At 42.6% G+C, this 26,250-nt stretch overlaps 1 protein-coding gene across 4 annotated transcripts in view; it reads left to right on the top strand.

Annotated features, from left to right (window-relative positions):
- The window catches only part of LOC122572596 (proton-coupled amino acid transporter-like protein pathetic), a 37,123-nt gene that overhangs the window by 6,191 nt on the left and 4,682 nt on the right, over window positions 1-26,250 (top strand). Inside the window, exons 1-4 of one of the 4 annotated variants that reach the window (XM_043737729.1) lie at window positions 14,717-15,448; window positions 17,341-17,426; window positions 24,465-24,872; window positions 25,241-25,601. In XM_043737729.1, coding sequence (XP_043593664.1) covers window positions 15,338-15,448; window positions 17,341-17,426; window positions 24,465-24,872; window positions 25,241-25,601 — 966 coding nt within the window. In that variant the 5' untranslated portion in view covers window positions 14,717-15,337. Of the gene's footprint in view, window positions 1-14,716; window positions 15,449-15,496; window positions 17,005-17,340; window positions 17,427-24,464; window positions 24,873-25,240; window positions 25,602-26,250 lie in introns of those variants that run through there. The other 3 variants (XM_043737730.1, XM_043737732.1, XM_043737731.1) reach the window with 3 other exon arrangements.

The following is a 26,250-nucleotide window of genomic DNA, read 5'->3' on the forward strand; positions in this document are numbered from 1 at the left end:
GTTGCTTACACGTTGTTCTCAGTATCGTATAAATGAGACGGACGGTTGTTTATCGATATATCATAGAGTATTATGTATATTATAGAATATTGAAAGCGCGAAATAAGTTTTACCGTACTTTGTCTATCGATAGGAGGTGTATCGCACGACCAGAATGGAAGCTTCGATAGATAGTGAGGATAATCGGCAGCTCTGGTTTGTGTCATCTCGTTTGTCCTTCGGGCGTAGATAGACGGAATTCTACTGTATTCTGCCGACAGGTTGATCCTTTTGATTTTGCTTGAACGACCATGACTCGTTTTAAAATTTCATAAATGCGAATATAACGTTTCTATGATCTCGACCGTGTCCTTTATTTATCAATTTTCATTCGTATTTCGGGTATCGCATGGGAATAAATTTACAAGGGAATAAAAGCTCGTTCTTACCTTCCGTGGCATCTAGTTTCTGCTTCGACCTCGATCCATTATAATCGACGAATGGGCATAGTTTTTCACGCGATTTGGTTACCGAACGTTGACTTCTTCCGTTCACGAGCTGTCTGTGATCGATGAATCGAGTCCAGTCCGAACGATCGTGTTTTTCAGATCTTTTCGTTGTTTAGCTTTAACACCGTATCGCGTAGACGCAAGCAAGAAAATCTGTAGTATCGATGTAGTTCTTTTTTTTTAACGCTGATTAACGTAGCTTTCTTAGTATCGAACTACAAGTATCGTTAAACACTAACAAATTTGTATCTTGCCTATAGAGAGATGCGTACTTGATTTTTTTCACGAAGTTTCGAGGAATTCTTGTCAGTGACCCCGTCGTAATCTCTTTTGGTAGTCGAGCGATGGCAGATATTTTCTATAAGAATTTGTCACGTAATTTCCACAACCTGTCGTCGAGTATTTCAGTTATCGCATAATCGATCAACGATTGTGCAACGGTATTCTGAAACATCTTTTACAAGTGATTTGTCATTATTTGTTGAAAGAGACGTTTATCTTTATCAGTCTTTTTAATTAATATCCATAGTGGCAAGATAGGTACTGCAATTCTGCATTTATTGAATCGTTTCAGCCGTTAAAAGTTAACATCTTCGTGTTTTTTCTCCCTCTGTTTACATACATACGAATGTAAAAAGTGGAACGCGAGAATCCTTTAAAATCTTGAATTAGAAAGTAATCGCTAATAAACTACACGGTCAGTACCCTGTGTCAAGTTGGCACATTTTTGACAAATAGAAAGTTGCGAATATTCCCACTCCTCCCGAACGGAATAATATCTCGATACGGTATAAAGCATCTAAATTCGTCAAAAGGATTCTCTTCTACGGGATTGCTTGCGTGCAATTACTTGTATGATAGAGATCTATCGATCGATAGAAGCATCGATAATCCTGATTTCGTCGAATCCGATCGTAACAGATATTTATCCATAAAGAAACGGAGAAGATGCTGTTAGAAGAAGAAGGACGGAATTCGCTATTAGGCGGAGAAAGATCCGTCAGTGGGACAGAGAAGAATCGACCAGTTACATTTCCCATGTAACAGCGGATTGCCAAGCCCGTGAACGGAACAAAGGGGTCCGGGTAGGAAGGAAGATTTCTCTGGCAACAGGATTTCGAAGAAACCGGCACTCGTGCAAAACAGCCTTTCATCAGACCCTTGCTATGTTCTCTCCACTACCCGGGTGCCTCGTTATTCACGCGGACTCGCTCCGACCCTTCTTACCTTCTCCTTCCCCTTGAACCGTGTCCTATCTCGAAAGAAGAGAAGAAAAAGGAAAGAACGTGTAGAGAAAGAAAGAAAGGCGGGGAGGGCGCGGATCTACGAACGGTGGCGGTCGTCGGGACTTCGACCCTTTTGTTTCGTAACCGAAACTAGTTTGCCGTGTGGCAGATTTCGATCGTCGAAACCGAACAAGTTTCGGTCAATTGCCGACCGACAATGACGCGTGCTTGAAATTGGAAGTCATGGCGACCGGCCACAGCAGTATGTGCAGTGTACGGCTACGTCATGGAAATTTCCTCGTCGTCGAACACCTTTCCTCCCCTCTACGCTCGCTTTCGCGTTCTTTCTTGCCTTTTTCCCCTCCTTCCTTCCTTCCTCCCTCCCTCTCTTGTCGCGGCCCTCTCTATTTCTTGGTGCCCCTTCGTTCGTTATTCCGCCTTCTTAACTTCCATATCCCCTTCCCTTCCGTTCCCGATCTTTTCGCTTTTTTCCCCCGCCGCTTCGAAACCGATCGATGACTTTTTTCAACGAGTTTCGACCGTTGATAGACGAACGTTTTCCGCGTCTCCCTTCCGAGAATTTAATTATCATGCGAATGGACTGAAACGTCACTTTTCCGTTCGCTTCAACCGGAACGTCCTTGCCTCCAAGACCTTCCTGCGAGCATAATTCAACGGCGATCGGCCTATGCTCACGTGCGCGTGTCGAGTGAAAGATTTGCGGAATAACGCTATGAATAACTATGCTTGAACGTGTTAATTAACGGAGCTATCCGCGCTGGCAGGTTCCTGCTATGAAACGTAATGGAGCAATTTGTTACGCTGCAAGATTCCGATCCTTCAATGTCTCAAGATTTTAAAGCAGTTAGCTTTCTGTAGCGAATCTTGAACTCTGCCACGGAGATTCCAGATACCCTCGTTTTCACTATTCCTGGTCAAAATGGATTATTTCTACATGCCAGTAGCACGTCCAGCGTCTTATCAGAAAATAGAGAATAATCGCTACCGTCAGTGTCTTTGTTTATCCTAGAAATTTCATTGAACGATCATCTTATAAATTACATTATCGTATTTCGTTCTACTAGTGCGAATACGCTACGATACTAATACGATTCTACCGATTTATAAACAAGGGACTGATAAATTTAGTTGCGAAACTACTCTCTTGCGACGTTATGTGCCCTGATTTTCTTTCGCTCGATGATCGTGTGTATTTTTCTGAATTTTCCATTCACCGTAATTTCCGTATTAATGGTTGGAGAATCGCGAGTGTGGCCAACAAATGTTAAAACAGACTCGAGGAATTCCTCTTATTTTCAAAAGTCGGTCAAGTACACGTATGCTTAACGTACTCGAAGTATCTGGTTCAATGACTATTTACTGCGTCCGTGACTTCGATAAAATTTTTGTAAAAGTAATTCGAAATTTAGATTCGTTTAATTATTCGGTTTCTTGAATCGAGATTTATACGTTGATCGATGAAACGACCGAACGAAAGAATGTTTTAATTTTACCACGACATTCGTTGTTTCCTGTTCAGAACGACAGTGACCGTTGTGATTATTCGCAGAGCGATGCTTTGCTGTTTTTTGACGATTCGAACGATAAAACGGACATTCGTCATCGTCAGCGTTTTTTCCTCTTTCTTTGCTATTCGTCAATTCTTCTCCATGGTCGTTTACGAGTCGCACGAATTGCCTCCTTTTCTCCTCCAAGATGATTTCGAAGAATTGCGTTCGTTTTTTTTTTTAGAAACGACAGAATAGTTAAGCTTTTTCACTTCGTACATTTGATGTTTAAACATTTTTTCCAATGTGGTTCGTATCATGAGAATCTTTACGACGAGATCTTGAGAATCAAGCCGGTGGATCGTATTTTAACAGCTAATATCACGTTTGTTTTCTCTGGTTCGACGTTAGTGTAAAACGGAAGATGGAGGTTCGTTAAAAAGAAAGTTCGCTTGTACATTATGAATCACCGGTGACCTATGCAGCATTTCTCTTGGATATCCTAACGGAAGCATAATCGTGTATTAAGAGAGAAATTGCTTTGTAATTAGTATGAGTGTTTGGTGAACCAGTTTCACTCGTTCGTCTCGATATCAAAGGATAAAAGACTCGTTAAGAACGTTCGCTTCCGGTATACTTTACCATAAAGTAGTTCCGATATACCAGCTTATATCCGAACGAACAAACGAATTTAGAATTTTGCACGCGGCATGAATTTTCGCAAAATCTGCGATAGGCATAATTTCTTACGTAAAGCGACTTTATCGCGCATCTTGACATACATCGCTGTACTTAACGATTTATCGAAAGATGAATATCGTTGAGAAAAACATGTTGGATCTTACTCGTATTAGCCATTCGTGGGCCATGAGTAACTCGCACGACGCAAATCGAGACAAACTCTCGCTATAACGCATCTACGTACAATGTATTTACTCGTGTAGTGTGTGCAGGTTAAGGTTAGATAAGAACCGGTGCTTCTAATATAAATTTTCCACGGCGCCAGATGATTCATCCAGCTGTGTGCGTGTTTAGCCGCCAGTCACGTGTATAATTTCATTGAAGTACGGAGAAATCAGTAGACGGGCAAGTGCGTATTTCATTCGTTGGCGGAAAATTTTCTCGCTTTCTTAGAGAGACAGACATCGCGGGGACGATCGTCGGTCGTTCGAAAATCCATAGAAAATAATTTCAAAACGTAAGATTATCGAAAAAGGATTTAAAGGCCGATCGATTTATCCACGATGTTTACAATATCCTTTTATCGCGCGTTATGCGGTCTAATATCGGGGAGAACGTCGTGCGCAGGAAGTAGATCCGTTCGTATGCATATAATAGCAGGAATGATCCATCGATTCGAAAAACGTATCGAGACTTGTTTGTATCGAATTAGAATTGCGTAACCAGTACGCTATGTTATCAAAAATAAAAACGGAATTACGTATGGTATAAGGAATTTTTTATGTTGAGGTTATTAGATGTATAATGAGAGAGACGCGTGGATAAATTATAAGGTAGAAAATATATTTGAAATACGGAAGTGAAAAAGATACAAAAGTTGAAATAATAATATGAGCTGGTCCGGATCCGCACGCTAGCAGTGTTACTCTGTAACTGAAAAAACCCTGAAGCCAACGTCGCCTTTCGACTGTTTATGGCTTGCCTTCGTCGCAGTCTTTTGTCTATGCGCTGTCGATGGCTTCAATGCTTTAGAAAGCTAAAAAGACCAGATGTAGAGTTTTCTTAAAAGCAGTGACCTTCAACATTTTAGCATACCGAAAAAGGGCGTCTAAATTGACATATACGATGGTAAATCAAAAATTAAACGCACATCCGAATGCTAAATTTGGATAGCGTTACATCTGCGTATATATCTAGGCGTATTGGTTCACGCGTAAAGAATGATGTGCGATGTCGGTAAAAGCTTCACCGTACCCTCGGACGGAGAGGTTCTCAAATGAACATTTTTGCGCTTTTGTCTTTAATGTTTAACTGGATCTCCTAAATTCGGTCCTGGTCAGCTTCATTTTCATATTGAGAATTTCTTTCTTTTTTGTCTTTCTTCGAAATGCGTAACAAAGGTACGTAAAATACGGCAACTAGACATATACAGTCGCAAGACTGTGCAAAATATTCGATGTAAAATATCTATTTAGATTGCATTTCTTTAATGGTAAAAGTTTAAATTTATACACAGATTCGTTGATATTCTACGATCGATATAGCAATTCCCTAGGTTAGGGAGACCAAGTCTTCGGGGGGTGGTTTCGTCTGGAAGAAAAGTTGGGCGGCACTGGCGGAAACAATCGCGTCTCTCCTGTTCTGCAAAGCATGGAGGAAGGTATATTAACATAACAGTACCGGTACACCTACGCGTGGTCGTGTTTGCAAAGGGTGGAATATCGCCGCATAGGCATCGCGAGTGGAAGGAGGGGCGAGTTACCGAGTTCGATCGTCGACCAGAGGGCGGCGAGTTCACTGGTCTCAAGTAGCAGAAGTCACGCGAGTATACGTCTAGAGTTTGGAGTTTGTAGACTTCCATGCGAGGCACGATACGCGGAACACGTGTCGCACATACACAATCGCACGGTGAACATAGCGAGACGAGCAGTCTTACACTCGCTAGATACATCTTGCGTTATGGAATTGGAATATTTCGGTAGACCGAAAACCTATTATACTGCGCGCATTATCAAAGTAGAATCGAAATGAAAGGTAATCAGCGGGCTGAAAATCGTAAAGGTGTCTACGAACGTGCTACTATCTTTTGCTTTATGCCAGTTAAAACGTTCCTTGCGCGATTGTTCCTTTGCGTTGTAACAATAGAATCTCTTCGTTTAGCCGAAATTTGACAAAAGGTAAAGTAAACTGAAAAAGGTACTCCCTAGCAACAGGAAGCGAAACATCTCTATCGAGAAGGAATTATAGACGTTCGCGTATTGCGTCTGGCAAGGATATAAAAATTCTACGGTTGGTGACCGATCTGCTGTGAATCATTCGCGACCATTGCTTTGTCATTGTGTCGAAATCACAGATTGCGGACGATCTACTCGGCAAAAAATGAGATATATACCTAGGATATGGGTGCTGTGAACAGCGTATGCCCACGCGACACGAAACAAAGAGGCCACCGTAGGTGGTCAATGATTTCGTGCGATGCATAATACGAACCTCGTAGTGGGTCATTGATGAACAGCATGATACGTAATTCGTCATGAATCATCGACGACCTATGCAATTCGTAATTATATTGTTCATACGTCGTGATTATGTAACCGTCCGTTAATTCTTATTACCAGCACTTTAGACGCTATATGGAAGTACTTGTTTAATTATGCCTTCGAAACCAGTTACACGATTCGTTAAGCGTTATGGATCATGAACTTTTTATCAGAGTACTTTGGAATCTAGATGGAGATCGGGGCCAGGAGGATTATTTCGATTTGACTGTAACTACTTGGAGTTAAAGTATCGGAAAATCGGAAAACTACACTGCATAAAGCGAAATGCAAAGAACGTTACTTACGATTCTCCTGCGAATTTACGCTTATTCGCGATCATAATCGAATAGGTAAGGGAATCGAGAAACTTGGAAAAAGTGGAATTAATCGGCCTTGGCTCGTAAGAGGCTCGATTATCAAGGAATATATATATAAATGTACATGTATGCTCGATATAAAAATGAATCTAGCTCGATAAAAATGAGATAAAGCGTGGAATGGGTGATCATCTGCAGCTCGATGAATCGATTATCGGAATTAGAAGCGTTGTTGACGATACGCGGCTGTATCCCTAGTCCCGAGTCCGCAGGACATGATGCAATCGCGATAGAAACGGTTCGCTTCTGTCGGATTTATCTGGCGTTGTAATCAAATTAAAAAGGTCAATGCTAACCAGTTTACGGACGCGTTCGCGTCTCGACGCTCGCGGTGCACGCGATTCAGCGGCGAAGGCAGTCGAGAATAGCAAAGTTGAAGCGGCGCGCGCGTCAGACCGTCGCGTCACGCGTGCGTCGCCTCTGTATTCGTTGTCCGTCGCCGCCCGGCCGCACGATCTGGCGTTCGATCGTCGAGTTCACTGCTCTCCTAGAACTAGAAATCACGTGAACGTGTCTCGAGACTGCATTTGGCTATCCTTGTATGCACGCCCGATTTATGTATAGGGTGACTCCACAAATATCGTCGATCGCGTTGCCAACCAAATCCCGCTCGCTTTACACGGTCTATCGTTGAGGTTCGCGTGTTCGTTGAACGGTACAGCGTTCTTTCCCAACGAAATCCTGCTTTTCCGTCGTCAAAGGTTTTCGTTGGTTCGAAGAAAATCTTGCGATTGTTAGAACGTACTGGTTCTCTCTCTGTTCAATCTTTGCTCTTTCAAACGTTTCGTATAGAGATTGATCGCGTCTCTTACGTTTGAGGAATTAGAACAGGCATATATTATACAATCTCTCTTATTCACTATGCAATCTGATAAAACGTTGGAAAAGTAGAAAGGAGAAATTGCCCTCGCTGTGCAAAGAAACATAGATTTGGACTTTAATACCGATCGTGGACTTTGATATCGCGTCAAAATTAAAAAAAATAGGGAAAGAATACGTTTCTAGAATGCGACAAATATTTGGCAATACGTTGACTGATTTTCCGTTAAATTCTCGTTGAACGCAACCAGTTGCTGTTTCGCCGCGCGTGATCAACCGCGTCGATCAACGCGCTATTATTTTATATCGACGGTGTATTTTACGCACAGTCGTTCGTCGCGCAAAATCGAGAAAAAAAGAGTCGAGATTCGCGTATCAAGTACCAGTCCAGACACCGTTCGACCATTTATTTAGAGTATTTTTTCGCGCCGATAAAAAGTTCCTGCCGCGTATCAGATAACGATAGCGATTGCGCCATTCTACGCGCGATTGATCGATAAATTCACCGAGGGAAATACAGTCGATATCCTTGCCGCGATAGAAACTCATATAGACGTACCTTTATCCGATAAAGCGAACACACTTTACGTGGATAAACTTAACGATACGTTTACGCGTCCCACGCTCGAAGTAAAGGAGTTGCAGGCCAGACAGATCGATTGCAAAGTGCATTGTATGAATTTATCGGATGCGTGACTATCAAGCGCTATATAAATGCTGGGCATCACGTTGCGTAAAGAATCGCCTAATCGATCACGGTTTTGTAATTAAGCTCTAGATACAGCGAAGATAGTCGCTCTTGGAATGATATTCATCGTCGCGAGTTTCATAGGAGGGTTTAGGGCAATTTTTGAAAATTACGTTTCCTGTAACTAGGACTTATAAGTACGACGACGTTCATGGTCGAATCGAACTTGTTCATCGTTGAGGCCGCGTTCTGCGAAAATCGTCCAAGTAGCAGATACTTAAAAGAGTATCATCTTCGATAAGTAGCTAAACCAACAGCGAACGAATAATATCGAAACGATTGAGAATCAAGTAGTTTTTCCTGCGTTTCCAGTAGCTTGGAGATTTATCCCTGGATTCGCGAGATATCATTTCGTAAGAATTGCGCAAACAGTAGATTAAACAAGTGTACGTAACAAAGATTTATTTCCAAGTTTTAGATGAATTTAAAGATGTTGAAGATTTGACGTATTTTTGGTTTCCGAAAGTTTCAATGAGAATTCTTGCTTTTGCGAATGAAACTTTTTTTCGTTATTCCCTTAAACATGGCTTTGCGATTTTACTAGAACCGACGGATGATTTATAGGTGTTGAACGTACACTGGTACGGTTTAGTCGAGATTAGATAAGCACCGCGAAAGATAAAAGCGAATGTCATCGTTCCGTATGTAAACTTGCACGTGTCACAACGATGTTATAATCGCGTTCTCCGCAATTTATAAGATCGATCTTGTGACAAGTGTTCGCAATATTGCGAAATCCCTTATTTTAATAAGAACGTCACGCATACTTTTGTACTAAAAATTTGATATACGTCATACTGTACAAATATGCCATTTTTATTGCAAACGCATCGCAAGGACGCGTTGCGTAACTCTGGAATCTTTGGTCGAAACGTTTATCTACGAGAAACAGACTGCTAATAGATTTGCTTTTAAATAAAGGCTTTAGAGATTTAAGGACTCCTAATAGGTTTCCATTGGCAAAAATTCATCGGTTTATTTTTCATTTTACGATCCTGTAGCCGTTGATAACCGTCGCCGCGATTGGCCTAAATTAAAACGTCGGTACGAGGTCATAATCGATCCACTTGTTAATACGCTCGTTAACTTTTTACTTTCAATTCAGCCGATCAAACCAAAGTGAAGAGAAAATATCCTACTCAAGAAGGAAGAAGAATAATCTTGTAACGTCAGTATTCCACGTGTCGTTGTTCGCTAATACCGAATATTTACGATCGACTAAGACGACTAGGTGCACGATTAATTTACGCGACAGTTTTCACGTAACCTACGTTTCTTGAATTCGTGTTACGCGTACTCGTAATCGTTCTACGTAAATGGCGCGAACAGCCGACCAACGGAAAATTCCGATCGGTCGATCGTTTCTTTGATTATTTTTGGTCAGTGACTTTGTACGACGGTTGACAAAAGTATTCGTATACACTCGGCACAGAAATTCGACGGTTAAAGAATTCGTAGGAATGTGCGAATACCCCTGGTAAGCGACCGTATAAAGACGAAACGTGTGTGTCCTAACGCTTATGAACGAGGGTGTAAGGTCACGATGTTGTGTTCGCGTCTGGCCAAAAGCACGCGATCGAATCAAGAAGGTCAATGCTGTTACGGAGCAGGAGCAGCACAGCGGCATAGCAGCGATTCATCGTGTATCCGTGTGGTGTAACCGGTAATTCAGGGGCAGAAGAAGCGAGAGCGTGTACAGTGCGCAGCCATCCCACGCGTGATCCATGATCGCGCGTCGGGCCCGAGATGAGGATGTGACGTTACTCTCAGATTTGTTAATTTGTTATTGCGCTGGCCGCGGTTGATTCTCGTATTAAAAGAAGCACGCGTGCGCATGTGCCAGCGAACGACTCGTCATTGAATCACGCTGATTCAGCGAACGATCCGCCCCGAATCGTAGACCTCGAAATTAACACCGAATCAGCAACCGACGACACTTTGGATCACGCGCGCTCGCGCAGTCTCGTTCGGTGAGACGAACGGTCAGATAGCGACAGGTTTATTATTCCACTTTTGTTTGATCGTCCGAGAATCGATCGTTCGAGGAGGAACGGAATCGCTCATCGACGTTTGTCCTCGATCGTCGTTCCTTACATTCGTGTACGATGTATCGACCGATCGATGCGAGGGCGCAGCGTTTCTTTCCTCCGTAAGTCATGCTACGCTTCTACTTGCTGCTGAAAGATCGGTCATTGGTCGCTGGATAAATACGTTCAATATTTCGTTGCTTGTCCATGACGAACAGTTGTTAGCTATCGTTCGTCTCTATGCTCCTTTCTCCAATTCGTAATAAACAGGTGTTGATCTTTGTCCGCAGATTCGATCGAGATTTTGACAGTTTCAGCTTTAGATAGTCGAACCACGACTCGAGTGGTAATACGGAAAGATTATTACGGTTGGATCGCGACTGTGTCGTTATCGAATCGTTATCGTCAATCAAAGCCACTGAATCGGTATCCCTTTCGCTGCGAATACTGCGACTAACAAAGACGGCGCGACGTTGTACACTTAATCAGGAACTTGTTTAATAACATTTACCGCCGTTAAATAAACGTTCTCGAGATACGATGTTTGACTTTAGCCGTTAGCGCCGTTGCATACGTCGTGTATGATTTCTAAGCTGATGTAGCGACTTTTTCCCATGTTCCCAAGCGTCCTCTAGATCGCTGCTGCGGTATAGATAAGAGAAGAACGAAGGAATTGTTGCCTACAACCGCGAACGTTTCCCAGGCTGATCAAAGTCGCGAAACTGAAGACGGGGAAGCCTTTGATCCAGTTTGTTGCCCCGTGGCGGTAATTTGTGTAATTGCGCGATATCGATGCACGGTTGACGCGTTTGTCATAATATCTCGATTTATGCGGACGTGTTTGTTCGTGCATACTTTAACGTCAACGACGGAACGACCATGGTTGATTAGCCTTCAAGGACCTGGGGAAAAAGGCCGCGTCGGGGCAGACCCCTCTTTCGATATCTCGCTCGTCCGCCTTGTTTCGCCATTTTCTCCGCTCCTCCGTCGAACCATTCAACGACACTCTGCTGCATCGATATTATTTCGGAGCTTCCTGCTTTTGAGCCTCGCTCGCTGAAACGATCTCTCGCTTCCTGCAATCCCTCTGCAATACGCACAACAACGCAGCGTGCGTCTTTACGACGTCATTGGAATACGTTATCCGAATGTTCTGACTATGTTTCCGTCGATTGGACGAACGGAGGAAGCAACGATTCAACGAGTGTTTTAATTAGACTGCGATTCGATCAGTGCGAGGGACTATTGCGAGATAGCAGAACGGACCGCGTTCGAACGTCTCGTGACCGTTTGGAAAATACGATCGAGGACGTGTTAAAGATACGGAATAGTAGTAATTGCAGAGAACATGCGAAGTAGATTGATTCCGATTTACCGTGTAATTTATTAGAGCATTTCCGTATCATTTCGTTGTTACTTAGCAACGTTTTTGCGCGACTGTAACATAGTATTATTATCATTATTAGTATTATGTGCCGATAATTTTTGTATCCAGCGTACATGGAATATCGGTTTGACATCTTAATAAGAGATATAATCGAATATAAAGACGGAAAGGAAAAATTTCATAGCGCTTGAAAGAGAAACATCGCGGCACCGAAACGTCACGTTCGCGTGTCGCGTGGATCACGTTGTGGCGCCATGACTAAAAAATAATCTCGCAATACGTGCCAACGGTTCGCGAGGCTGCGCAGCGTAACCTATGAATTCGAAAGGTACACAAGAGCTATAACCGCGTTTCATAACATCGTTAAATATTTACGAGATGCGGTTCAATAGCGAACCAGTTCGGCCGACTGTTATATATATATATATATATATATATATATATATTTTCACATTGTTAGCGATGTTCGAAAATAAACAGAGCACCGCGCTATTATCGCTACGTTAAATCGTTGAATAATTACACGTATATTATTTTTGAAACAGAAAGCGTATAATTACGACTGTTTTCTTGGATTTAGAAAATCACGTTTACTTTGAAATGTGCGCGTTTCCTCGAAACATATGTTCGCAGGATTCTCTCTTAAGTATACCGTATTAATCGCGGTCTTACGATACGAGGACAAAGTACAAAAATACCTGTGCGGATCGTTTTAACGTCGTAAACTCGTAAAATGGTTTGTTTGACGGAAAGCTATAACGCCTTTTGTGTTTCCTTCTCGTCGTAATTTTGCTATCGGAAGCATGCTGAATCGACATGCTGAAACGTAGGAAAATGGCACTACGACGAACTATACTACGTGCCATAACGTCGACGCGTATTCGTATTTTCGATCAAAATCGAAGAACGGTCGCTACGAGATTCTTCTATAATAAAATTCCTTTATTCCTAGATATGCGTCTGTAATTAATTTTCATCCGTTTCAACGAGAGAACCGGGTAATGCCTTTGAACGCGAATGTCGCGAAGACGGCTGAAACGAAGCAGCAACGACCGATCTGTAACACAGTCGACGGAGGAACTAACCCGCGGTGAAAATTCTATTTTCGAAGCATCTCGCCACGAGCTTCTCCGAATATCTCGAAACCGTAGGTAGCATTCTCGTCTCTCGATGAAAATAATTCCATAGGTTCGTGATGCGTGGCCGCTTTCTACTACGGTGCAAACCAAGACGTGGCACTCGCTCGCCAATTTTTTCACCATGACTTTGACGAAAATAAATAAATCTCGTTTCAGAGTTGAAGGTACGGAATAAGGGGAAATCGTAGAAGATTCTAATTTCTATTATATGGGCACTTTAAGAGCGAAATCGTTTGTTCCGAGTAGATCGAAGTATCTTACACTCGATGAAAAGAAGTTTGCGAGGTAGCAGAGCAAAATTGACGTTACTTGGATCTAAATCTACCTCCTCTGTGGAGAGGAGAGCTACTCTCGGTCATGGATAACATTTGTAAGGTGACATTTGTAATCGTTCCATTTGCAGCGGCAGCAACTGGTTCTATTCACTGTTAAACGAACTAAGTGGCAGACTGCCGGTGTAAAGGGTGAGACGCAGGCTAGCTATCGTTTCACGAGGATATGCCTATAATGCCGCGTAGAAAACGTTTCCTTTCTTATTTCCTTCGAGTCATCAAGTCCCTTTTAGTGAGAGAAGTAATCGACCGATCGAGTTGCTGAATCGAGATTTTTCCGCTTGTGTTTGCGGGTGCTTTCCCTACCAAGCTGTCGACGAACATTCTCGCTCTGTAATTTGTATAATATGTATATAAACAATAACACCGATCGATCGTGAGTAGTATTTATTCCTTGGCATACCTGTATATTTGAGCGCGACGGGAGAGTCTAATATTACGGAAGTCTTGGATAAACCTATTAACACGTTTCTTGGCAAGTGACGTTTGTCAATCTCTAACGGCGTTGCATAACTGTTCGAGATCGCGTTTTACGAGCCACGATGTATTTCTTTCATATCGTGTCAACCGATCGCAATTCGGAACAACGCTTCTACACAGGATATGCACGGCTCTTGAGGCGAAAGCTACTCTAGCGTGTTTTCGCGGTTATCTTTAGGACACGCTATATCGTTCCGGAGTTAAAATAGATTCGAACAGGCTAAAGCGCGACGAGCGACGCAGGACGACAAAGTTCTTGACACTCGAGCGCATCGACAAATTGACAGGCGCCTCTGCCAATTTTATTCCCACTGACGAAACTGGCGCTCGTGAATTTATTTTCAACGCCAATTTATCGTAGATCGCAAGTGCAAAGAATCGGAGAAACGTCGCTCGCGTTCTCGCCATTATGCACTCAACTAGGAATACTTAGTTTCTACTATAACGAGTTTAGCGACCTTGGCACTAGGAATATTTCGAGTTTGCAAATATCGTCTCGAAAACTCTATTCGACCAAACTACATAGAGTGAGTGAGTGAGAGAGAGAGAGAGAGAGAGAGAGAGAGAGATGGACGGTCGTGAAAACGGGAATTCCATATCGATTCGAAGGAAAGTCACGTGCGATCATTAGAGCGTTGTCTAATTCCGTGGCCGTCGTGGACGTAGGTGACGCGAACGTGTCCATTTGTCGCATAATACGAACAGAGGTGTTCTGTTAAGCTCGGTTAGCGGTGAGACAGAGTGGAACACGGGGAAAGAGCGAGACGAGTTGCTCACGTGAGACGACTACGACGTCTATTTGCTCTTCCTATTTTCGTAGCCGTTTGGTATATAAGGAGCCCGTCCTCGGAACATTGCCGAAAGATTTGGCAGCGATCCGCGATTTTCTGCGCCGCGGCACTCGCTGTGCCATAGATAGAGCCGCTAGAGAACACGAACACGAGCATAGTTCACCAGGAGGAATCGTGCCGGAGCTGCGTTGTCCGTTTCGACGGGAAACCGCCTCGAGTTGCTCCGATTTTCCGGCTGGACTTGTTTCGCGTTCTTCCTCCTCTCGAGCTTATCTTTCGAGTGGGGAGATCTCAAGATAGATCCTCCGCGAGCGATCTTCCTTTCCCGATCTGGTTTTACTCGCGGTGAAAAAGCGAAGATAGCGTTTTCGCGATTGCATTACTGCGATGTTTCGGCAGTTTCGTCAACGGCTCATCGACCAGGCAACGATTACTTTTGTTAAATCCTCGTGGAAAGGTGACAGGAGTTGGTTCTTTGGTGATACTTGGTGATATTCCGCGAACATCATACGTTCGAGCTGCTGTCCCCCGCGATTTTATTTGGACGAGTAACGTCGACAGCTGCGGCTGCCAGCGAATTGGGACAAATCGGATCTCGTTCGAAACGGCGCGCTCTGGCGTACACGGCATCGGTGTTTGGCACCAATGGAAGATAAATAAAACACGTGGCACACGCACGACTGGCAGCCGTGCTCGGCAAACAATCTCAGAGGGTTGAAAGAAACCGGTGGAGGAAAGAAGGCGAACAGTAGTCGGGAGGAATGTCGAAGGCGACGCGTTCGACGAACTGAACAATGGGGAACACGGACAGCGTGCACGACGTAGAGATGAGCTCCTTGTCCTCGACAGCCAACGATCGTTCTTACATCAGGGTGAATAGAAGCGAGCAACTTGATTCAAACCTGGTTTGTCCCCTTTGTTTCATCGTGGATATCACAGTGATTAACCGCATTCGTTTAAAACATTCGTTTAAAATGATATTGGCTCGACGGTAAAACTCAATATCCGTCTACCTACGCGAAGCCGACGAGTTCCGAAACTATTCGCGGTTCTAACTCGAATAACAGCGATACGACGTTATCAAACGATAGGTGTTACCGTGGGTTACTAGGCGACCGATAAAAATCGAGCAACAGGAGCTTCGTTCGAACAAGTTGTAGAGACAGGTCACGAATTACGTATATCGGTGTCTGGCTTCGTACAGGCGCCAGCTAAACACAAATTTCTCTGTATACTCGCAACTGCTTGACTGCGCCAGACGATATATATCGCACCTTTTGTACGGAATCGGATGTATTCTGAATCGCGCAAACGATACCGTTTGGGGTTTGTTGCTTCGCCACTTGTGCCACAAAATGTCGATAAATTCGCTTCTTCCTTTTCTCTTCGATCGTTTCGCTGCAAACAACGTTTATATACGTTTTCGCACATCGAGTAATCGTTTTCATAAAAGTAGAAGAGAAAAATTGCGTTAAAACTTATCACGAATTTTCCTAAAAGTAGTTAAATTTATTTTCAAAGTCGTACGTCGATTTCCAACGAATTGTTGGACATTATCTTATCTAAACTGTCACATATGTATATTTCGGTATTACGTATGCGCGCATATCTTAAAGTTAAACTCGGTGTTTGACGGCCATCTATTTGGTCGCAACAAAGTTTCCGATGCTATCCGATGTTTCCGTGCAACTTGGAAACGCCTGTTTGTAAACTGGTCGGCTTATCTGCCGACATTAATGCTATCTATCTACAAAGGGAGCGCTTATCTCGATCGATCGTCGATCTTGCTACACGGTATCGATAAAGGTTAGCGATACCGGTTGTTCGATAAAGTTGCGACTTACGTAACAGGCGTTAGCACGAGTAATTTCAAGTTCTTGCACGTTTTCGTTGGCGTTTGTCGCGGACAAGACGAGTTACTTCGTTTTCATTTATTTTTAAATGCACGCCTGCGAGACGTTTATAATCGAGAAACGACCCAGTTAACGGATCGTAATAGAAAATCAAAGTTTCGTCGGGAGACAGGGAAGCAAACTGTGTCGCGTGTTGGAATCCGGAGGAATCCGGTAGAAAACGCACAGTTCTGGAATCTCTGTTAAAACTCAAGTATAACGATTTTATTCGATATTTATAAACATTATTTTCCGCTCTGTTCCTCGCGTTATTTTTCACCCGAGCAAAAGTTCTTGCTCGTGATTATTTATAACGCTCTCTATTCGTGGTTTCATTGTCAAGATCGTAAAATTTCTCTCCGCGTGTTTAGAACCAAGCCAGTCAATTTCATCGCGCAAATCATTTACATTTCCTATTTTTCGTCATCCTATTAACGAACGACAGTCCTATTACTTATGCGCAAAACGAAACGACAACGCGGCCAAGACGTGGCGATTTTACGTTTCGACGATACAATGGTAATTACTCTTTATCCGCGATTCCATTGTTGTCGAACCAACTACGTAAGGTGAGTAATCTGTTGGTTACGTAAAAGCATAGATAATTCCCACTACCGTACACGCTTCCGTTTCGGCAAACATGGCTACGCTTTGCCGTTTTCCTCCGAACTTTATAAATCGGATCGAAACACTCGAGACGGTGTTTTCGCGCGTCAAATAGCTTACAAATCGACGAAACCTTTTGTTCGTGTATCGTTCTTCGAGAATATCGTGGACCACGAAACGAGAAGCTTTTTGAGAAAAATGATCTTGCGCAACCATCTTATCGAATCCTCTCTCTCTATGTAAATACGTAAAGTACCGTCGAAGAATGGTTTTTTAAATAAATGTCCGATTCGTTTCAGAGAACGCCAATGCGCCCAATGATAGCGGAATACGACCCAAAGAAGCACGGTGTGAAAACAGAACTGTCAGACACGGTTCTTGTCAAGTAAGTGCGAAAACTTGGTTTACGAAACCAACGCGAACGAACGGTTCAACGATAGTCGAGCGATTCACTATCTGCTACCACGACCAATCATCACCATTGCTTTCTTGCCAAACTCAAATGCTCCGTGCTCAAGCAAACGTGAGTGACAACCCGAGGATCATATATTGTGCATTATATCGTATATATGTGTATTCTCTCATTCTCTGTGCTCTCTGTGATATAATTTATTATTATACATACATACATACATACATACGTATATATATGTATACACATACATATATATATATATATATTTATTTATTTATTTATTTATTTATTTATTTATTTAATACGATATTCCATAATATATAGAAATAACTTCACAACTAATTCGTGCATACCGCCTGTGATCGCTGACGTAGAATTCGTAGCGTAGCCTGGCACCAGGGATGCTTGACGATTGACTGCTGAATCGTGACGATTCTGTTATCGCTGGTTTGTGCAGAAACGCGCTTCCGTTTTTATTTAGCGTGCCTGCCATGTACTCGTACGTTTGACAATTTTACTTTTCTCTTGGTTTTACTTTCCTGTTTTTATCATTTTTCTGCTTCGTCTCCATAACCCATTTAAATTCAGAACCGAAGGCCACCTCGTTTTATGCAATCTTAGAAGTCTGAAGTATTTTTCTTCTTTTTCTCCCTTTTTTTTTCTTTTTTTTTTTTTTTTTTTTTTTTTTTTTTTTTTGAATGAACGAACGAATATCATTAGTTTTATGTTCGAACGTTATCGCATGCGTAGTTATATGTTCTCAACGTATCGTTGTTTACCTTAGGCGTATCGTGGATTGTTTCAAGTATTTACAGGCACCGTCAAATAACACCGATCTAACGTCGTGATAGTATTTTTATAATTTGGAATAAAAAATGGGTTATCCTCGAAGAGTATCGGAGCTGATACGCACAATATGTTGGACACCGTAAGTGCTGGTGTAACGTGTTTCCATTTCACGAATGCGTAATACGAGTATACATATATATATATGTATATATATATATCTGTATAGCAGTCGTTAGCGAGATCATGTTAGAATCGTAACAAGAGTTTTGGCAGCACACGATCAAGATCTTGCAACTACGGTATACTTGAGACGCAAAGTAGATTTTACTTTCAAATCGATTAACGTTCGAATATCTTCTTAAAGAAAGGGTTGAGTAAGCTAGCCTTACATCGCGGCAAATTGCTTGCAACATTCCGAACGATATAATCCTAATTATTATTTACGTACCTTGTTAAGCAATGACGGACTCAATGACGAATCCAAGTTGTGTAATTCAAAAAGCAGGTTCCTGGTTTTCCTGGTTATTGGCGATATACGTAAATGAAAGCTATGTAATCTGTTAAAAGAGTGGTTGTTCTAAGGAAGCGAGAAGAACCAGGAAAAGGGAAATGTTGTCCAAACGTTCGATTGTCCGATGAATTTATACGATTATGGTTTATTCAACCCCTACATACATGTACATAGTAGTGCGTAGTCACCTGTAATAACGATTTTACTATCTTCGTCTCTGCTATATCGCGAACAGAAGTAGCAAAGTGATAAGGAAGGGCCTCGAAAAAAGGAAAAGAAAAAAATGAGAGGATACAATATACGTAAATCATGCATAAACGAGCGATTCTCGATCGTCGATTTGGCTGCGACACGGCGAAATCTTTGGATCCTTTGCGCAGAGGATGGAATTTCTCCTTACTGCACCTTGAAGAAACGTCGTTTTCTTAATGTTTTCCTTCCAGTCTTCGCGCGTACGTTTCTCGTGTTAATCGCGGTAATCTTTTTCTTTCATAGGGCGGCGTTGGGTTTCGTAAGTTTGTTTATCGCGTCCAGTTTTCTCGTACGTAGCCGATCGTTCGCGACAATGACGAAATACGCTTTATAACGCGGAAGTAATCGGTAATTCCAACTCTTCGGAGTAATCGCGATTATCCCGCTTTTTACCATAATACGTGCAATTACATAAACCTGTACGTAGTGCGATTACTTGATTAAAAACGCGACTGCAGCTAATTTTGAAAGATCGTTTCGCGAGAAACACGCGTTGGGCGACGCGTCGTTTTGATTCTCGCTCGTAGAAGCGTTCGGAAATTTCGTGACGAAGATAATTAGTCGACAAGGTCGGCTGGTCGGAAACGTTGAAACGATTTACTGCGGAAGCGCCGCGTTTCAAACGAACTACGCGTCCCTTTTAGTGTTTTACGCGTTTCGCGATATATACACGAGCCATTGATAGCCCGTAACAGTAGGCGGGAATGCAAAGGAAAATAGTAGAAAGAAGTTGCGAAGCCCAGTTTTATCTCGCATTATATTTTTGTCGTAATTTTACGTAATATTTTATCGTAGTCCTTCGATGGAGATTCCAATTTTTCTCGAAGCTCGTCGATCTCTTTGCGATATAGGCTTTATCGTTGGTTGAATTGCTACTGCGCGCAATGTGCTATATTTAGAGATCGTAATTCCGCTAATATTACAATCTAAAAGATAACGAAATGAGAAAGAGCAAGAAAGGGTAGAGAGACGGAGATACGGAAAAAAAACGGGGGAAAAGGAAAAAGGTGTTCAAGGTGCAGAAAGGAGAGAAAGCTCGCGGCGCGGCGGTTTCTTCGTCATTGGCTGAGGATGCTTCGTAATTGAGGCCATGCGGTATGCAAGCAAACTATGTTCCTCTAAAGGATTATGATAAAGGATAAAATCTGTCTTTACTATATAATATGTGCATTTATATGATTCCAGACTTGCGTATAAACTGCGGGCATAGATTCGGGCTCTATGAAAGTGCTCTGCGAATAACGTGAAAGTGACAAAAAGTAAAACATAAAATATAAAGTAAATAACAAAATATATATATTATACATATAGGTACACACGGTACCGTTTATGAGAAAGAAACGGCACGGTCTCTCTGATGGACGATCGCGGGTTCAAAACGCGGATTTATCGTGGCGGTTTTGTTACGATCGACGTGTAGGTACTGGCGCCAGATGCTCGGTCGAGCGACGGTGAACGAATACGCTTCGTCGAACGAAAGGACGAAAAAAGCAACATTGAGATTAAAAACAAAAAACAAAGATGTAAAGATTAGAACGAGAAGTAAAAAGAATACGTGAACGGGGTTCTGCGACACGAGACCGGACGCAAACGCGACGCAAACATACCGACGGACGATATCAACGAAATTACGGAAACGATCCAAAAATAAGAAAACAAAAAAAAAAAAAAGAAAAAAGAACATAGAGAGAAAGAAAGCAAGAGAAACACAAATTACTGGACGTCGTGCGAATTAGCGCTTGTCCAAATTATTCAGAGACAACGATACCAAAAGACAAGACTAAAAAAACAGAAATTGGCATTGAAATTAAACAGACGATCGTTTGACGTGCGTAAGAAAATACGGATCGAATCTAAAAAAAGTACCGAAAAGTAATGTTAATGAAACTAATTAAAAAAAAAGAAAAATAGAAAAAAAGAAAACACACGCTCGGCGAAAAGTGTGAAATGTCAAAAAGCAAAGAAGGCTCGTTAGTCGTCGTACTGCGTCGTGGCGCTGGGCGTCGCGGTGATGCAGTGCGGTGGTTGCAGCTGCCTCTGAGCCTGATCGCGGCGCGTGAACTCTTGTCACGTGTAACGTGACACACACAGACCTACTACTACTACTCTACTACTACTACTACTACCATTACTACTACTACCGCTACTACTACTACCACTACTACTACCACTACTATTACTACTACTACTAGTACTACTACTACTACTACTACTACTACTACTACTACTACTACCACTATTCTATCTCGGAGCTTTCTCAACTAAGAAAGCTTCGCACGACTAAGGAGAGAGACTACCGCACCTCAATGGGTACCTATATGCCTACACACCTACTTTTTTTGCGATTTTCTTTACAATACATCCTACGTTATGTATCTAGCCGTTACACGCGAGAAATACACACACAAGTACACGCACACGTACTTACTACGTGATCCTGTGAAACGTAGAGTATTCGGTAAACGTAAAGTCGAAACAGATCTTGATGTCAATCGAAAAATCGAAACGTTAAAACGTCGAACGATAACTCTCGAACGAGTCCGTCCGATTGTCCATCTCGTCCGATAGATTTGCTCGTTTTCCCGTTTTTTAATCGCGAACAACGCTGCTTTCGTGTTCGAGATCGTTCATGATCGAAGTTGCGTTAAGCTTACGCGAAACGTTGTCAACGTCGAGAAACAGTGCATGGCAAAACGTGAAGATACTTGATTTCGGCGACCTAAAAACGCGTTAAAATTTAGTAGTAGCGACTCTTTATGAAATTACGTATGTAGCAATTATACCAACGCATAACACGTTCGGTTTACCTTTTTAGTATGATATATAATAATAGTATAGTATTAGAAACTCATAGATGAAACTAGTTTGCTACGATATATCGCGAAATTGTTATAGCGAAACAGATTTCTCGGAAATCATTCGATAGAGAGAGTATCCGTCGAATTGACAAGCGTGTACGTACAAGTTCCTCGCCATTTTCTATAAATACGTGCATGAATTATTCATCGTAAAAAGCTGTGGCTAAAGTACGATGTGTACAGTGCTGTATTTGTAACGAGAACGAAACCGATGTAGCTACGATTAATAAGAAATTTCGAGCGAAACATACGCAAACAAAATGATTTTGCGTCTAAAACGGAATTACGACTGCGATAATACTCGCGGTTCTCCTAAATAACTGAACGTACGGAGGGAAACATTCGTCAGTGTTAAACGACTGCGATAAAATTTAACTAGAAATAAAATGCGTTGGCACGTGTTTGCGAACATCTCGCGAAACTCGACGCGCTCGAGATTATTATTCCACGGATCGGACATTTAAAATCGGTTTATTAATAAACGACGTAAAACAAGCAGAGACAGATTTTTGGCAACGTTGTCGTTTGTACCTTATGAATCGTTATGAATTCGTCGCATCACGTCGAGTTGCGTTCAAGAAGAACAAGAAGTAAGCTAATTTACTATCGCATAAAAAGTCCGAGTAATCGATCGATAAATTCGGCGTGTAAAATGTAATCCCGCGGTGTGAACGCTAAATGTCATCTCGCGAAACACGTTGCGCCATGCACTTTTTCCCTCGATCGTGTAAGATGATAGAACGAGTGCACGATAATGGAATTAATCAAGAACGATAGAACGAATCAGATGCACGAAACAATACGAAACGAGAAACGTCGAGTCGGGCACCTGCGTGATCCTCGACTCGAAGATAACGATCTAGAGGTATACGGATGAAAAGAAAAAAAAAAGGGGGAAAGAAACAAAGAGAAATCCGCGACGTTTTCGAGAGATTTTGATCGAGTTTCCGCGATCCTTTCGATCGATTTCCTCGATGTTCTCTCGGCACGTGCATAAGGGCGGAAAGTTGGGCGACAGAAAGGAAATCGAAGGAACCGTTTGCCCGTAGAAATATCTTCGATGACGGACTATTTTTTACTGCTCGATCCATCATCGACCGACCGACAAGTTCGCCGATAGAACGCTTCTTTCACTCGGTGGAAAGCTCGATCGATCGATATTGGCATTCCACAGAGTAGAAATTAAATTGGATAATTTCACCGAGGAGCCAGAGAGTAACGTCGCGATCTTGATATCCTCGACAGAATCTTAATAGGATCTAACGCTGTCACAATTGATAATTTAGAGAGAATAAACGTCTAAGATTAATAATCTCTTCGCCGTTCTAAGAAATCTCCCTTTCCGGTGAAATTTTATCGAATATTATCGTTAGCTCGATTAAAAGTCGATTAAAACGAATCCGTACGTATATAAAGCTTGTAAAAATAAGATCAAGAGCACTTAGAGATCGTTTTCGACGTTATTCGCTGGCACCTTTCAAACCGACAACGAACCGTGAGTGCGCAGCGTGAAGAATAAACGTAAAACCGATCGATATTACTCGAGACCGTGCGCTGCGACAGCCGTTAAAACCGCGAGATCTAGCGTTAAGTGGTACGCTCGTTGCTACCTTCGTTTCCTCTACTCTAGAATTAACGCGCGTTACGATTGAAACGCGTACGTCTCGCCCACGAAATCACGTCTTTATCGTGTTATCATCGAGTTCAGTGCAACGTTTAACTCGTAAGCGTGCGTTCAATGGCGCAGTCAGACGCTTTCCTCTTTTAAATCGTTGTTTCCAGTCGAACTATTAAAAAATAGTCGTACACGCGATCGGCAATAAATAATCGTAAACGTATTCACCGGTATCCTTGAGAATGATAAATCGACGATTGCGTAAGGCGACGTAATTAATTATTTCGCGATTAAAGCGAATATCAACGAACGAATGTTTCGTCATGAATATCTTACGTAAACGAGAAAAACTCGATGAGTTATAAATATCTTTCTCGCTTAAAATAAAAAAAAAAAAAAAAAACAACGAAATAAGGGAAAAAAGCAGAAACGACTTAACACGCGTGGAAAGGAGAAGCAATTTTCGTAGTTTCTGTTTTTCGTCGTCTATGTGAAAATATGATATAAAGATTGCTCGTCGTAACGTATACCGCTGTAATTACTCTTTGCAGGTTGTTTTTCCACTATCGAAACAAAAATAATCGTTAATTACACGTCTGACTGCGGCATTCGGCGAGCTTTACGCGTCGATCCTCTCTGTTCTCCCTACTGATCCGTGATCCTTGCGCGTGGCGTGCACGCGGTGCGCGAGTACGAGAGGAAAATCTCTCACACACGTCGCTCTCTACTCTTCCCTCGTCGACGTATAATATGCGTATACACTTACACACTTTTTTTTTTTTTCCTAATCTGAACAAAGAACACTCGCGTATAATCGGTGCGTGAAAAAGGAAAGAGAAAGACGGTCGTGCCGTACGTACCGTAGCCGTAAATCCCCGCGTCAGACACTTCTTTACTCGCCATTTCAAAACTATGATATTAAATGTCCCTTTTATATCGGACAGCCGTTAACTCGACTGGATACTAACGACTTTGTTTTGCAGATACAAGTGCGAGAAAAATGACATACCGATTACCGTCACGAACGGCTCGACGTTACCGCTCGTGGAAAGACCGAACGACGAGGAAGCGGCTCTTTACAATCCGTTCGAGCACAGGAAGTTGGCCCATCCGACCTCGGATCTGGATACGTTGATACATCTTTTGAAAGGAAGCTTAGGAACGGGAATTCTAGCGATGCCAATGGCCTTCCGTAACGCCGGTCTGTTGTTCGGCCTGATCGCTACCTTCTTCATCGGTGCTGTTTGTACCTACTGCGTTCATATTTTGGTCAAATGCGCTCATAATCTATGCAGGCGGACTCAAACGCCGAGTCTAGGGTTCGCCGAAGTCGCGGAAGCCGCGTTTCTGGTCGGTCCTGAGCCGGTACAGAAATACGCTCGCCTAGCCAAGTAAGCTCCTCTTCTTTTTCTTCGTTACCGTTCGTGTTATCCGAATCTTTCGCTTTCTTCGAATCTTTGAAATTCATCTTACTTTGGTCGTTTTGAAAAATCTGCCAACGACTGTCACGATGGCCACAGTGGCCGTCAACTCGTTAAACGGTTATAATCAGACCACTGTTATCCATCGTCTGTCGTAGTTAACCTTCCGCTGTCCTTTGTCAAATTTCAACCATTCGTTCGAAAGCGCGTCTTCCCTGTTTCAAGATCGTACGCAATAAATATCGAATAAACTTTTGTGCCGCTCGGCGGCCGAAAACCAGTCGAAGAAAGACTCGAGATAAGACTCGAAAGCAAACCGTTTCTGGAATTTTTTTCAGGGCGACGATCAATTCGTTCTTAGTGATCGACTTGATAGGCTGCTGCTGCGTGTACATAGTTTTCATTTCAACCAACATCAAGGGGGTGGTCGACTACTATACGGAGACCGATCGCGATGTTCGATATTATATGGCGGCGCTGTTGCCTTTCTTGATCGCTTTCTCGCTCGTGAGAAACCTGAAATTCCTGGCGCCGTTCTCCATGATCGCCAACATATTGATCGCCACTGGAATGGGGATCACGTTCTACTACATCTTCAGCGACTTGCCCAGCATTAGCGATTTACCCAACTTTTCGAGCTGGTCTCAGTTACCTCTGTTCTTTGGCACGGCCATCTTCGCTCTCGAAGGCATCGGTGTGGTAAGTATAATCGACCAATCCTGATCGAATCCTTGTAAATTTGGACCAGAACTATCTCTCAAAGGCTGAACCGATTAATCCCGTTTTCTTTTTTCTCTTTCTTTTTCCTCTTTTCTTCGTTCTCCTGTCAATTTCTCAATTTCATCGCACGAGTACGAAAGACAGATCGCTTACTTTCCTCATTCGTGTATGACAAAAAGACGACGATATTCTTATTAAGTTACGGAGTTGATCGCTGCTACGGCTGCTGAATGACTCGGCGTCATCTTTGAAGCGATATTTTCACGTCACCGAGACCGCTGTACCGGTGCTAACGGAGTACGGAGGGTTCAAATTTTTAATCGATATCTTCTCGCGGAATTTAGCATCTTACGTAGTTGGTTCGTCCATTTTATAGAGCCGAGCGTATCGTTGGTATTCCGTTCGAAACACGCTCGGTCGCGAGCATAGCGGTTGAATCGCGTTTAGTATTTCGATCATGCGATAAACGGTTACGAACGTTTGCCGGCTAGACACCGCGCCGTGTCCGATCGAAAATTCCGATGAACGATCGCGGTGAAATTCACCCTTCGATATTGCGCACTTCTCGAGCGGCCTTCGAGCATTGCAATTTCTTTTTCTTTTTTTCGTTTCTTAAGCCGATAGAACA

The sequence above is a fragment of the Bombus pyrosoma genome, linkage group LG11 (assembly GCF_014825855.1).
Source record: "Bombus pyrosoma isolate SC7728 linkage group LG11, ASM1482585v1, whole genome shotgun sequence".
NCBI lineage: Eukaryota > Metazoa > Arthropoda > Insecta > Hymenoptera > Apidae > Bombus > Bombus pyrosoma.